General features: G+C 38.6%; 1 protein-coding gene and 1 long non-coding RNA gene across 2 annotated transcripts in view; one reads left to right on the forward strand and one right to left on the reverse strand.

The window, feature by feature from the left end:
• Positions 1-16,059, reverse strand: part of LOC140695622 (uncharacterized) — a 233,488-nt gene that overhangs the window by 175,579 nt on the left and 41,850 nt on the right. The window lies entirely within an intron of this gene.
• PCSK1 (proprotein convertase subtilisin/kexin type 1) overlaps positions 6,826-16,059 on the forward strand; it is a 39,104-nt gene continuing 29,870 nt past the window's right edge. The window contains exons 1-3 of the mRNA XM_006212951.4: positions 6,826-7,195; positions 10,654-10,758; positions 14,052-14,162. Of these exons, the coding sequence (XP_006213013.2) occupies positions 7,016-7,195; positions 10,654-10,758; positions 14,052-14,162 (396 nt within the window). The 5' untranslated portion in view covers positions 6,826-7,015. The remainder of the gene's footprint in view (positions 7,196-10,653; positions 10,759-14,051; positions 14,163-16,059) is intronic.

Raw genomic sequence — 16,059 nt, forward strand, 5'->3', positions numbered from 1 at the left:
CACATTATTATTTCAGTGTCTTCAGTAAGAAAAGAGCAACTCCCCAAAGGAAGGGTGGAGTTGAGGTCCCCATAATAAAGGAAGAAAGGGTGTTTAGCATAATCACCATGCCTTTCAGCAGGCAGAAAGCAAGAACAGAATAGGCACTGACAATCCATATTTTCCCATTCTGCATATTATCTCTTTGTGGTTCATGCATTTAAGCATCACTCAATATTTAAAAGCAAGTATCATTGTTGAATTAGTTAATTTAGACAAAATAATATGAATACAGCTTGTAATAGACAGGGGTAAGGTTATAAAAACAAGGTAACTTCTTTCTAACTTTTTACTTTGAAGTAATTTTAGATTTCCAAAAAGATGCAAATAGAGTACATAGAACTCTTATATGCCCTTCACTTAACTTTCCCAAAGGTTTACATTTTATAGATCTGTAGTGTAATTAGCTAAACCAGGATATAAATATTGATACAATACTATTATCTATGCTGTAGACCTTCTTCAAATTTTCCCATGATTAGATTGGAGTTATGCAATTTTTAGTAAGAAATGATGTCATTATCGTCGTCACTCCTTGTAGCAGGAGGTATAAGCTATCCCTATGCCTAATCACTAGTGATGCTCTCTCTGATCACTTGGGTAGGTGGCATTGGCCAGGCTATTATCCACTATAAAGTTATTACTTGAGAAAGACTATTTCAATGTAAAAATAATTGTTGAAGTCATGATAAGAACCACAGCGTATTAATAATATCCAAATTTATATTTTTTGAAGACAATGAAAATAATTTTACTTCCCTGGACACTTATATTTCTGATCATTATTTATTACTCCACATGTCAGAAAGATTGCTTCCAGTCTCACTGACTGTATTTCTTGCTTTTCACATCTGGGATCAGGATTGGCCCACTCTTGTAACCACAATTAGAGACAATTATTTATGACCCGCATTTCCTTGCCTGTTTACAGCAGCTTCAATGCAATCCTTCAAGGATTACATCTGTTTAAACAATAAGCAAATCAATTCCAGCATTCACTGGAGGGAGATGAGAAGCAAAGCAAAAGTTAGGTTCAGTCCATTGTTGTTTACCCCTCAGTGGCCCTGCTAGAAAGCAAGCCAGAGGATGACCCATTCTACACCTGATGCTGGGGATGAAGAAGGGTCTTAAATTGCTTCCCACCCTAGCACAGATGACTCAGCTCTCAGCTGCACTAATATCTGGACTTCTGCATACCACGTGACAAGGTCTTTCTGCTATCCTTTTGAACAGTCACTGGCAAGGTAAATTTGTAACTAGTTCTAAATCATACTGACTATTAAATAAATTAACTTGTAGGGAAGTTTCTGGTGACTTTATCTTCTCTCCTGTAGGTAGGTAGGTAGGTATATATGTATGGAAGTATGTATTTAAATCTTTTTAAATAACTTGAATGAAGATATCAATGGTAAAGTGACTACATCTGTATACAGCACAAAGCTAGGAGCAAATCAATGGATAATAAAATCAAGATTCCAAACATCCTGAAAAGCTGAAAAAAATTCCTTTTTCAATAGGGAAAAACATAATCATACACTTACCCCCTGCCCTATACACACAGAGAACAAAAACACAAAAATCTGTGCAATGTGGAAGGATGGAAATGTGACTTAATAGTTGCACATGTGACTACAAATAGAGATACTAATAAACTATTAATTTAATAAGAAAAAAGTAAAGCTAACTCAGTTTTAGGCCACAGTGGCAGAAGGATAGATTCCAAAAAGAGGTGAAATTCTTGCTCTAATCAACAGAGGTTTGGCTACCTATTCTACGTTTAATTCTGGGTGCCATATTTTTAAAAGCATGTTAAAAAGATCCTGTTCAGGCCAGAGTAACCAGGATGGAAAAATCATTAAAAAGATTGGGGATGATGAACCTAGAGTAGAAAAAAGTTAGACAAGACATAATAATCTGTCTTCAAAGTCAGAAGAGCTGTCATACACAGAAGAGATTCAGACTTACTAGTGTGGTGTTATAGGGCAAAATCAGCATGACTGGAGGCAGATAATGAAGGGAAATTTATGTCATTAAGAGGGAGAACTTTGTAACCATTTGAGCCAAGCCAAACCAAAGAATGGGTTGTTTGGGGAGACCTTGAATTATCTAACCACTTAATAGGCATATTCCTGAGGAGTGTCATGAATTTAGGGAGGTGTTAACTAGATCAATGCTTCATTTAATCGCATGTGAATCAACATGGACTCATCAGAAAAGCTACCAATTAAGAATAGTAGTCTGGGGTAAGGGCTGAGAGACCTGAATTTCTAACAAGCTCCAAAGTGATGCCTATCATGTGGCATGTGGACCACACTTTGAGAAGCAAAGAACCAGATAATTAGTAAGGTCACTTTTCAATACTAAGAGTCTGTAATTTTTACAGAAAAAAATACACCTCAAGAACAGAGAAAGCAGTTATATACTGTGTTTTCCAAATGAAAATGGCAGCGTTTGAGAGCACAGAGGAAGCAGGCGCACTGCGTGGAAACAGAAGCAGCCATATTCCAGAACTTACTCAGTAAATGAATATTTTAAAAGAACCTGTTCTGAAGAAAGAAAAATTGTTAATACATACTTGTATATGTATTACATTTAATTATCCACTTTCAGTAAAAGTGACCAATCATGTTCAATAATTGGAATGAATAGCACTTATTTCTTCAATTTCAATAATTCAATTCTATTTTAAATTCAAGACTTTAAGTGTTTGTCTAGTTCATTCAGCAAAAGTCCTTCATAACTATGCACACACTCCAGAGCCTTTCAGTGCACAGGCTTTGCTTTGTCACTCTCTTAACTCCCTTTCTATAGATTAGAGCTTCCCAACTGGTAGAATCATAGATGGCCCTCAAGATACTTGGTCCTCTCATTCTTTTGGAAGGCCAAGCAAATAGCTTGATGCTGGGCTCCTGGGAAGAGCCCCAGCCAGATTGGCAACTAGCCAATCATGATTAGTGAGTAATACCTAGCACTCATTGGTCTGGCCTTGAGGTAGTGAGCTCAACCAAGTGTCTATCATCTTGATATCTAAATCAGCAACTTGCTGTGAGCATTTTCCTTTTCATCATAGGAGAAGGATCTATGGATCTGATGAAGAAGTTCATGTCCTAAGTGCTTAATTAGCATAGCATGCCCACCAAAATTAGGCCATGGAAGGATAGAAAATGGGAAAGAAAGAGGCTTTTGGCAGGTGTATCTTTACATGATGACCCCAGTATCATTCTTCTCATACAGTGAATACTTTTATCTATTTGTGGCAAAGTAGGTGCATAGTAACATCTCTAAAAGGCATGTGTATTTTTCAATTTAGAATTTCAACATGATTTTTATAATACTTGACATATAAAAATTTAGGTAAATTCTAAACCTATAGCCTCCTTTTATGAAATTCCAATGGTAAATTTGGTGAGGAACTAAAAGGAAGAGTTGCAATATTTAAAATCAAAAGTCACAAATTTTTTAATGGTTGTAAAAGTTGTTTCAAAATTTTTATCCTCTGTTCAAATAAAATTTTTCATTGATAGAGCTATCAAGAATTTGAAAAGACTAAAATTAAAATGTTTTGCTTAGATATACTTCCATAGATAAAACCTGAGATAAAAAGTTATATTAATGGAAGTATATTCATAATTCTCAATTTAATGTTACCTATATTTAATTTTAACATATTGCCCCAAATATTGTATTATATTTTCTTGTCAAAATTGTATCATATAAAGAAAATGTAATGAATCTCTTTACCATATCCCATATAGATATTCCCAAATTTCTTCCAGTTTACCCCAGTGTGTCATACAAAAATAACAATAGGTAGATTTTCATCTATAATATGTTCTATTACCAAATACCTTCTAGTATAATTACATACTAATTACATACTTATCTTAGTATATAGTTACTGTTACCCAAAGGAAACAGGGAAGTCTACATAGTAACGAGAAAATGTTAAACCTAAAATATTTTCTCACTCCTTCTCCCATGCCTCTGGAAAATACTGCAATATTCTGGAGGGCTGGCAACACTCCTTTTCTTGACTTGAATGGTTATACAGTGTTCACTTTGTGATAAATCATTGAGGACGTGGTTTTGTGCACTTTAATGTACATCTTTTATTTCATAGTAACAAAGGTTTAAATTTTTTATTTTCTAAGACTACAGAGATATTGTGATCTATAGATCTCTGAATATATTCTTACTTCCTGTTCATAGTACCCTTGCTTTGTTTACTCTCCAAGAAAACTTAATAAATGATTAACTGTATTACTGGGCAGTTGGGAGCAGTTATGAAAGGAGGGACACTCACTTGATAATTTAGAATAGAAACACAGTTCTCTGTTTCTGAATTAGCCTGTTTTCTATATAAGTTAATCAGATGAATCAAATGCTATCAAAGCTGACTTAAGGGTGATACTGGCTCTTCAAATTCATGTTATAAAATACAACACTGTTGGGCCTGGAAGTTATTACTATGACCCTAATATAGCAGGATAGGGGTAGCCCTTGATATAACAAATTAAGATGGATTTTACATCTATTTGCACCCCTAGCTCTGGCAAATATTCATTTCTTCTGCATCCCCAAAATCGTGGCAAGTAAGATTCTTCGGATAAAATGAAGGCAATTTCAGAATAAATTACCAATATACATATTGTTTGGATGGGAATATTATCTTTTTACTGTGATAATTTAGTTTGCCTTATTAAATATACTTTGTTTATATTTATATATAAATATATATCAACCAAATGTTAATCCAGGTATATGGTTAATGAGACACTGCTAACATTCATTGCTAACATTCTGTCAAACTGATTTACTTGAACAATATAAGAAAGGGCAAACACATTCCTGCCCTAACCGTATCTACCATTATTAAACATTTGCCACCAGTTTCTTTTGCTTTGTGAACACACAGTTAACATCTATCTGCTGTGAAAATGAAACACCCTACGAGCCTGAGGCCATAACTCAGGCTGAAGCACAAAAGGAAAAGAAGACAGCTCAACCAGCTGTCAACACTTACACATGTGAATTTTCAGAGCCAACAGAAGAACAACCAATCTGAGCCCATTCTACAGCATCTCATGTGAGAGTTACTCATAGACTTAACTGCATCACATGGCTTATTAATGTCAGCTTTTGTTTTTGTTAGGAAGCTTTATGTTTAAAGAAATTATCAGTCTACTTCACATTACTGCAAACATGGAGGCAAATGAAGAATTGACACAATTTAGCCTCATCCTGCACCAAACCTCCGTCTCATTTGCTTCCTGTAAAGAGTTACCTCTTGCTTCCTTTTTCCACAAGCTCATGCTTTGTTCCCACTCATATCCCTGTTTTTTCTTTTCTAGAATAGGCTGCGCCCCCCGGCGGTTGGGAGCTTTAGAAAAAAACAAAAACAAATCTTTCACAGGCAAGACATTTAATTCCCTACAATTTTGCTTTTGGGCTGAGTCCATCACGTTCCCGCGAGCTCAGTCTCAAGTAGTTACGATTATAACCTAACCATACTTCTCCCCTGCGGTCAATTTCCCTATTTAAAAGAGGGTAAAAGGGTAAAGACACCAGTCAAAATAGAAATAGTTTGGTTCTGGCCAGCTGCAGAGGGGCGGCAGTCCTTGTAGCTCGGAAGGGCAGCTCCAGCGTATGACGCTGTCCATATCTCGGTGCTGAATACTACACACGCTGTCATTTCCCGCCAGGTTTAACCAACCCCTCAGGATCAGAATAGGATCAGTCACAGCACGCTAAACCCCTTTCTCTTTTCTGGGACTGGGGCGGGGGGAGTGGGGAGAAGATAATTTAGACGTCTGCTGATTCTCTTACCATGGGAAAATATTCTTCTACAAAAATAAATTGTGCATTTTATGGGAAAATAATGGCATACCTTCAGCTCCTCACCAAAGTGAAGCGCTCTACTGAAGAAAGAATTGAAAGTTCAGAATAAATGAAACCTGCTCTTTCTTTCCCTGAGTCAACACAACAGCATTTGAGGTACCTACACTCCCTGATGATAAAGCAAATAATTTTGTTTTTTAAAAATCATGTAAATAAAAAAATGAAAAATAAGTCACGTGATTAATCTTTTTTTCTGATAAGTACAATAAAGGGATGACAGTGGGATAGAATCTGGGATAGAATTCTACATATTGTTTTACTGAGACTGAGAAACAGAAAAGAGAAGGAAGTAAACTTGTTAACAAAGGTGATTTAAATGGTCTAAAATGCGTTTTTAGAAGTATTGCTTTAACATCGTCTTCCAGATGTGTTCACTTCCCCAAGAAATTTAGATCAAAATCTGGGCAACAGAAGCTTCCCTTCTTCCCTCTGCCCTCCTAGCCTCTGTCCAATTTGAAAGACTTAAAAACTCTGTTCTTCATTGCAGGTGTTGATATCCACAGGGGTCGTTATAAGATTGGTCTCCCTCCCTCTACACATGAGACAATGAAGTAAAGATAAAGAAAACGGACAGAAGGGAAGGAAAGTGTGTTGCACTCCCAATCTTTGATTCTTGGTAGTTACATTCAAATGGGGCACTTCTCTTTGAAAAGTGAAGATGTTTCCCACGGCTACAGAATTTACAGTCAGACAGGGAGCTGACTTAACCGATCCCAGCAAACGTTTCCTTCCTTTTCTTAATCCCTCGCTGCTTATTTTAGCCGCTTCTCTACCCCGCCGGGAATACCATCCAGATCTTAGTCCAGGTAGATCTGACGTCAAGAGATGGCTTTCGTCGATTTGACGTGTAAACACTCATTTCCATTCCGACTCGGAAGGGCTGGGGCTCCACTCAGCCGGGAGACCGAAGCGCTGCACTAAGCGCTCGTTGCTTTCCAGTCTCTCCTGCGCGTCTCTATCTCGTCGCAGAGCAAGCGGGAGCGAGAAGTGGTCCAGAGCCCAAAGGAGGAAGGGGCTTTTCTATATTGCTCCTTGTTCCCCTCTCCTTCCCACTTGTGTGTGAGGCAGTGTAAGAGCCATGGAGCGAAGAGCCTGGACTCTGCAGTGCACTGCTTTTGCTCTCTTTTGCTCTTGGTGTGCATTGAACAGTGTAAAAGCGAAGAGGCAGTTTGTGAATGAATGGGCGGCAGAGATCCCCGGCGGACCGGAGGCAGCCTCGGCAATAGCCGAGGAGCTGGGCTATGACCTCTTGGGTCAGGTAAGAGTTTGCACTTTCAAAAAACTTTCTGGGGCTCAAGGGGACGGCGGGACTGGAGCACGATCTCCCAAGTGGGAGTCCCAGGTTGCACTCTCCTGAGCCCAGGGGCAAAGAGCAGGAGCTTCTCCAGCTCTCGCCCCTGGCGCGCTTGGAGAGAGAAAGCTTACATTATTTATTGTTTGGGCAGGGCGCAGCCAGGCAGAACCAAGCCTCTGCAGCTGGGTAAGCTTCTTTTGCTGTTTTCCGCTCTGGAAATGAAATCTGTTCCCGCGCGATTTGGAAGAAAAATCCCTCCACGCTTGTTCTCGGGACTTGAGATGCACGCAGGCTCTTACCAACCAAGTGCCCACGGGCGCTCTGTCCCCTGGGACTCAGCAGGTCTGCGTCAGTAGCCGACCGTTTCCTTCTTTTCAATATGGCAGCATCACATCCAAGTCCTGATGCAAGGGGCCAAGCGGGCTTGGAGATGCCTGCCGGCAGCTTTTACAGATACGCCCAGAGTGCTGGGAGAGCGCCAGTGGCTGAGACTCGTGACCGGGGAACTGGGGGGCCGCGGAATGGCCTGGGGAGCTAGTGGGAGAAGAGGTCGGTGAGAAACATGGGATCACCTTTCTGCGCCTCTACTGGGAGCTCTGGATTCTCACAGGGAACTTGCAAAGTCCGAGCTTAACAACTTTGCTAGGTCAGTCCCCCTGATGGGTCAAGCTGCCAAAGTGACTGCGGGGAAAGGATTTTTTTCTTTATTGTTTCTCAGCCAAATGCATAATAGCTTCCCAGGGGTTTCAGCTTGCGAAGGAAACTGTTGCCCATCCAAGTGCGGACTGGGTTAATAAATAGCTAGCGGGGGTGCGGTGGGGGATGGGCGACGTTAAGGAAATGAAGGGGGCTTAGTTGTGCGACTCCAGCTGTACCCCAGGGGGTGTGAGTTCTAATCTAAGCTTTCCTTTCCCTTGGGTCTGAATCAAGCTCTCGTCCTTTGCCTTGTAAATTGTTGTGCATCGAAACGGGGGAGGAGGGAGTTGTAAAACATTTTGGCGCGTTTTTTCTAGAGGTGATGACAGAGATGCAGCTGAAGTCATGGATGAGTAATCCGCGTGGGAGTTGGCCATTCCATAGATCGAATCTGCTGGGGAATGTGCCTTTCCTTGCCAGAAGCTTCATTCTCCAACTTTATGAGCCAAACTGTCTGAAATGCCCAGCAGGAAAGTCAGTACACATATTGACTTCTCTTCTCTGTGTCCCAGTAGCAGACCAAGACTTTTGCTTTGGCCCTAATCCTTGTTTTGTGCCAGATTTGGTGTTAGGGGATGAGGAATAATAGGGAGAAAAGAAACTTTCAAGAAATTAAGAATCTAGAGGCTGGTTTAGAAATAAATGATTGCAATTGCATGTAATTGGTGTAGAAACAGAAGCTGTTTCCAGGGTTCTCAATACTTGTTGATTGAAGGATTGAAGATGGAAGGGAAATGGGGAGGGATGAAAGACGACAGCCCAAGGAGGAAACATCTGCACAGGGTTTAGGAAGAAGAGTCAAAGGTTGCAATGGGGAACATGTTGAGTTTGAAGAAGGCACTCCAGGCATAGAAAACAGCTTGTGGGAAACCAGGGAGACACAAAAAAAGTGGCTTAGTGATAAGTCTGGAAACTGCAAGGAATTGTTGGGACCTAAAGAGAGAGTGAGCAGTGGGTGGAATTGTACTGATGGGTACTGTGGGCATTATGGAAATCCTGAGTGCCCTATAAGGAGGAAAAAAACTGAGAACTTAATCATTTGGACAGCTAAATAGTATTGGTAACTGTGTCGCAGAAGGAGATTGGAGGAGAGAGCAAAAAATAAATCCCTCTTCCTTTTCTCACCTATTAGCCCCAGACATACATCCAAACCTGGACCATTTATTATAGGCACTGCTTTTCAAAATCACAAATCCCAGTAAATAAATAAGTAACAAATCAGTATTCTTAGTAGGATCTTCACAGAAGGGATGGACGGCACAATCACAAGAGGCTTTAGAAAATACTGGGAACAGACTCATAGACAGAATATAGATGTGTGGTTGCCAGCGGGGAGGGGGGTGGGAAGGGATAAACTGGGAGTTCGAGATTTGCAGATAACTGACTGGTATACATAAAATAGATAAACAAGTTTATACTGTATAGCACAGGGAAATATATTTAATATCTTGTAGTAGCTCACGGTAAAAAAGAATGCGAGAATGAATACATGTATGTTCATGTATGGTTGAACATACATGTACACCAGGAGTTGACACAACATTGTAAACTGACCGTAACTCAATAAAAAAAAATACTGGGAAAACCCATCTGTATTTACATATGATTTGCATATGTATATTTCCAGGTAAAATGGCATTACTAACAAATGTTTTTAAAATAATAATCGTTTGGAAAAGACTGCATGTGCTTTCCTGGTTCTGCCTATTTCTCCCTTTGTTTACATTTAGCATCACTATCCTGAGCTCCTTAAGGCCTCAAGATAAAGCTGGGATTAGGGGGATGACCAGAAGCAAAACCAGTTGGCAGCACAAACAGAGCAAAGCATTGGTGATCTTTTCTTATGGCTACTGTTCTCTTTCCCCAACTCCATCTATGACTCATAGCAGATTCACTCCCTGAAGTTCAGGCTTGGAGTAGGGCCTAAGTATCTCTAAAAATTCTCTAGGTGATGAGAACCACCAATTTAAAGAATGTAATTCTTCTGAAATAATCCACTGTCAACTGTTTGTCTCTTAATTAAAAAAAATACAGAGCATCTAGAGAATTTAGTAGGTTCAAATTCAGTATTATTTTGAATAGAGGGAAACTAGCTTAAAAGAACAATGAACATTGTTCCAAATGGACCAAATGTATTGATAGTCACCCAGAGAACTTTACCCACTCTAAGGTGAAACACCTGTCCTAAATGTGGCATCCTGGTTCTTTCCTCAAAGCCTTGAACTATTGGAAAGTCAAATGGTCACTACTAGTGGCTTATAACAATTATCATTATGGATTCAATGGATATATTTCATAACAACAATGAATTGTTTTAGCTGACACTGCCCATATATAATACCAAAGAGTTTGCTTGCTTTTTTAAAAAATTATTCTTTGCCAAGATAAATTTGACAAAATGAGTATTTTTTATAAATGTCTATCTGCAAAATAATGTCTCCTAGAAAAACAAAAGTAGTTCCTCTGAACGATGTGAAAGAGAAGCATCACCAGGCCCCGATAATGCTGTCAGCCCAAGTGATAATATCTTGAGACTCATCTCACTCAACTCTCTAAGAGACGGAAGGCTTCTATTAGCGTCTTCCTCGTCAAGAAAAAAGTTAACTTCAAGTACAAGAAATGGGCTTAACAAAAGTTGCCTGTCTCTAAGTTAGCTGGGTATCAATCTAACCCAAATATACTTATTTTAGGAGGAGGATTTTTATTTTACATTTTTTCTTTTATAGATTGGATCACTTGAAAATCACTACTTATTCAAACATAAAAACCATCCTCGGAGGTCTCGAAGGAGTGCCTTTCATATCACTAAGAGATTATCTGATGATGATCGTGTAAGTGTTGTGCATTTGTCTTCAAACTAGTAACCTGCCTTATCTACTTTCTTTATGATTGCCAACAAGGGTAAAAGCACTTTGCAAATATGCTTCTTTTTTGGTTGTGTTCACATTTATCTGTAGTGTTTTTTAATTATTTCCATAGGGTTATAATTGTACATAATAATAACTAGATTGGATTGAATTGGTTGACTAAATTTTACATGTATAAATACATAATACATGTAAAATATGTATTATATATCTAAAACACTAACTTACAAATCCAGTCTAAGAGCATGAAAGTGAATACTGAGAATCAAGTGGCAGCACCAATAAAATGTTTGACAATACAGTCAATCAACAATCTTTTACTATAATGCCTATTATGCACTAAGCACTTTGATATCTCATATGGTGATGCCAAAGAAATATAATATATAAACCCTGCTTTTAATACTATTTCAGTGTAACTGAAAAAAATCACTCTGTCACTTCTACTGGACAAAAACTAGTGTTTTTGAGGGAGCTTTAAATCCATGTCTTCATGAGGCAAATGTTTTCTTCCAGAAGTATTGTATTGTTTGATCCAAAGCATTTGATCTTTTTTATCCCGGTGTGTATACATATTCAATGATTAGGCAACATCAGGAAATGTCTAGAATAAATCTAGGTAAAGTGTGGGGCCATTCATGTGTATTTAATGTACCTATTGATTTTTGAAGTCTGTTTTCAAGGTCAGCTAACATATCAGTAGAAATATTGGCATGAAATAGAAATTTGAAGTACTGGAATTTGCATATACAATGTTGCCTTTTCTCAAAAATGTGCCATACTAGTGGAAATTTGTCCTGGCTGGCCTGATATCTGTATACATGATTTCTGTTGTCTAGAACACTCTAGAGAATTATGATAGCTTTATGAAAAATAAAACACACGCTGTCACCTTTCCAAAAAGAAAAGTATAAGTGACAGAAAGGTGTTTAGAACAGTTGAAAGTACATGGAATTCATGAACCCTGTAAAATAATTTGCTATCTTATTTGTTATGCAACTGATAAAATTTAGAGAAGAAGAAGAAAAAGACAAATTATGAGGTTAAGGAATGACTGGGCCTGGGTTACCAGTGTTGAAACATGAAAGAAGCAACCACCTCCACACCAACAATACTGTATCAGAACTATGGACAGTGACCCACAGCTCACATACAGCCATTACTGGCTTTTATTCAGGTTACTGGCTAGATGTGGAAAACCAAAGACCCTGAACATTAAACATTTCTTGTCCAGTGAAATCTTCCCTTCGCTGTCCCAAGGCAGGTGGCTAATTTTATGTGGGCTCTGGAAGTGGGGTAACTTGCAGCACTCTGGCTAGGCTTACTTCTTGGGCAAAAAACAAGAGACTTATTTCCTTGTCTGCCTAAAAGCATGTCTGACATTAATGCACAAGAAAGTCAAACTGACCTCCCTTCTCATTTTCATAGTAGAAAATTGGACAGAGTGGAGCAGACCTAGCTGTTATTATTACTCAAAGTCTCTCACTAAAATGAACAGGTGGCTCAGTTCTACTCTTTAGATATTTCCTTAATAATTGACTGGGGGTGGGAAATCTCAAAGCATAATGAAAAAGAGCTGAGAATTTACTCTAGAGCATAACTTCATAAGAAAGGAGTCTGTATATTCCTATGGAAAGTTATCCCCAGAATAATTTTATTTCAGGAAAAATCCTAGAACCCATTGAAACTTGCAGTAGAAAGTTGGACTAGATGATTTTTAATGCCCTTTTCAAATCAAAAGGGTTATATACAATTAAGTACATGATACCTATTATATACATACTAGAAGGACATCACCAGTTTGCTCTGTTCCATCTGGTCTCCTCTTATAGAGATTAATATGGGATTAATATCATTAATGATATTAATCACAACACTATTTCCAACAATTGGATGTTTATCTGATCAGATGGCAGAGTGCCTCTTCTTATATTCCATTTTTTAAAAATCACTTTTGATTTTCATTTTATTGCTCTTTTTTAATAAGGGTATTATTCTTTCAAATTAGCCCTCTGAAATGCACCAGTAAGCTACCTTTACAAGTCAGTTAATAAAAGCTCCAACTGTAAGTGACTCTCTCCCTCAAAGATTAGTACTTGTTCCCTAGCAGCCAGCTCCCAAAGACCAACTCGGATGACAGGCAGTATATTCCAAGCACTGAGGTATTTTAAGCCAAAACAATTAAGCTTGAAAATACAAGCACTTTAAAAATAAATTACAGTGACTAATTTCTGGCTCTCAAGTCCCTCCCAGTGTTTATAATAGGCTTGAAGTATATTTTCTCATTGAAAATTCAGGGCAGCCATTGTGGATGGTTTTATCCTTTAGTTGCAAATTATTTTTCAGCTTTTATTTTTGGATCTGACTCATCAGTATTCTCACATTAACGGTATCCTATCACACACTGGACTGTCATCATGTGTACCAAAGAGAGGATATGTTTTGGGTAGGAAACAGTCATGTTGCACAGCAAAATAGGAGCATGGTATTATTTCATAATGAATATAACCACAAGGCAGCCCCTCATCCTCTCAGGGCCTCAAGTATAATTGGATTATACTATAAATGTGGGGAAGGTAATTTCTGTATTGTCAGATCTCTTTGCATAATACACGAAACTAAATTAATGGTAAGTGTGCACCGTCAGTAGTGCTCATTCATCACCCTGGATCTGTTCCTCTTATTAAATACTCTTAAGCAGGTGGTTGAAGCAGTGGAGCCAGAATTTTGAATTTGCAAAGACACTGCACCCTTCCTGTATTTTGTTACATTTGCAAATTCTATTTTGTGTGTAAAGAAAGAGAAATTAAGCTTTAAGAGCACCATAACAGCAATCACTGGAATCTCTTAGCTTCTTAACTTATTCCATAAAAATAGACAAGTTTTCAGCTACAGAACCCTGGAATCTCAATATAAAAATGAATATTATGGTCCATTTGCTGATGAAAGCAGGCTGAACTTTTACTTCCACCGTAATCACAATGTAAATAATTTGAGGGAATCATCACTTCACTGACTGCTTCTCCTCCCCCTATTAGAGTAAAGGTACACTTTACTCCATTAGAGGAAATGTTTATCTCCCCAACAGGCAATTCCTTCATCTCACTGAGCTACCAGTTTGATCTGTAGTCAAATGAAAACACTGTGGAGCTGCCTGAACTCTGATGGAGAGGGTACTACAACTAGTTAGAGGAAAGATGGTTACACCAGAGGTAGCTATTTGACTGTTGGTTTTCTTGCTATGAAACTCCTTGTAGGTGATATGGGCTGAACAACAGTATGAAAAAGAGAGAAGTAAACGTTCAGTTCCAAGAGACTCAGCACTAAATCTCTTCAATGATCCAATGTGGAATCAGCAGTGGTACTTGGTAAGTACCTACAGAAGGACCGCGTGGGACTTGTGCACAATAGATTTTTTTTTTTAATGATGGATAATTCAGCAGAGGGTTATGTCACCTGGAGATTAGGTTTGATAGGACCTTCCATTGTCTGGATTTTCTGTTTTATTAGGTAAGAATGTCTGAAATACAGCTCTTTAGCTACTGTGAAAGGAAAGATTATTGCCTTTTTGTCTTCTTAAGTTTATCTGGAATAAGTACAAAAGAATCATGCCTTCCAAGTTAGGAATTCCAAAATAGTACTCGTGGGAAAAATCACATTTGCTCAAAGTTACTCTTGAGAACACTTTAAATCACCCAAAGAGAACAGTGAACATGATTCAGTACAGCCCTGAGAGGCAATTTTAACATGCTTACAGGTAAGAATTTCTGAACTAGGCTAAAGGAAGGAACACAAGGAAAGACACAAGGTATCTCTTCACAGATTTCTATACTTGTGAGCCACTCTACCTTTAAGATTGTTCCAGATTCCTATTGGAATGTGGGCATTGAGTGGAAAAATTGTAAGAGCTCCTGCTTGCCTGTAGAGTGCTCTTCCTCCTGTTTTAACATGAAGGCTCTGTCATAGTAATACATGTTAAAAGATATGTTTATTTGTTGAGGATATTATAAAAGATAAATTTTCATGATAACCATAAGCCAAGGCTTAGACATCCTTGTTGCAAAATGGATGGGAAAGGAGATCAATTCCTCTTAGAACTCTCTTAACCTAAGCAGGACTTGCTCATTGCAGTGCAAGAGACCCATTAGCTAAGATTGGTGCATTTACCATGTGCCAAATCCTATTCTAAATGTTTGACATGAATTGACTCATTTAGATCTCACACAACATTTTGTTGTAGATACAGTAAATATGCCCATTTATCAGATGAAGAAACAGAGACGTTGTTAAGTTGAATCGCTTGCCAAGATCACATGGTTACTAGTGGTGGGGCCATAATTCATGGCCATACTCTTAACAACCACACTCTATGAATTTTCTTGTGACTGACATAGAGAACTCCTCTGGCTTTGGCCAACATGTTGTGTGTAGTTCAAGCCTCCTGCAATTCAGCTACATGTTGGCCTAGTAAATTCTGGGTTTGCCCTACATCTTCCTGAGGGGTATCAGCCACTGGACAATGCATTCACTGATACTTTTGATTGTAGTCATTTGCAAATTTCTTATTGACCTCCTTCACTAAAAGCCTGGCACTCTTCCAGTGCATCTCTCTCACATGCTTGGGGATTTTACTCATATCTGTGTTCCTATGCTGTCCAGCTCTTCTTCCCTAGAAAACTGTAACTATCAGAAAAGTTATCTGAAAAAAAATCCCAAATCTCCTCTCACAGATGCTTACTCCCTAAATTACTCATACTTGGAAACAGGCAGTTAAATTCCAAGTCTTGGTGAGGCCACAGCCTCCTGGGCATTCCATGTTTTGCCTTTACTTTTAGAAAAGTTACAGAAACATCCATGAATAACTGTGAACCAGACAACATAGTAGGTTCAGTATGGCAATGGAGGCTCAGGATTTGGGGGGAGATGGAAACATGGGACATCAAATAAAGCTTTGGTAAATGAAAAGCTAGAGCGTGTAATTATAAATGAAAGCAACTTAGGGACAAACTTCTTCTCCAAAGCCACATAGCTCAAAGAGAAGGGGCACAGGGTGATTCATCCTTTAGAGTGATTTTCCATTGGAACAGTTAGAAAAACAACAGCACTCTGATGATTCACTTGGTCCTACCCTCAAGTTTTTTTTTTTACTTCACCTAATTGCCTTCTTGTAAAGAGTAGAGTGACCCCGGGAAAAAGAAAGACGGGTCTCCAGACTGGAGCTTCAGTTCTCATTTGTAGCAAGCAGATCATGATTTTATCAATGCT

The sequence above is a fragment of the Vicugna pacos genome, chromosome 3 (genome assembly GCF_048564905.1).
Source record: "Vicugna pacos chromosome 3, VicPac4, whole genome shotgun sequence".
In the NCBI taxonomy this organism is placed as follows: Eukaryota; Metazoa; Chordata; class Mammalia; order Artiodactyla; family Camelidae; genus Vicugna; species Vicugna pacos.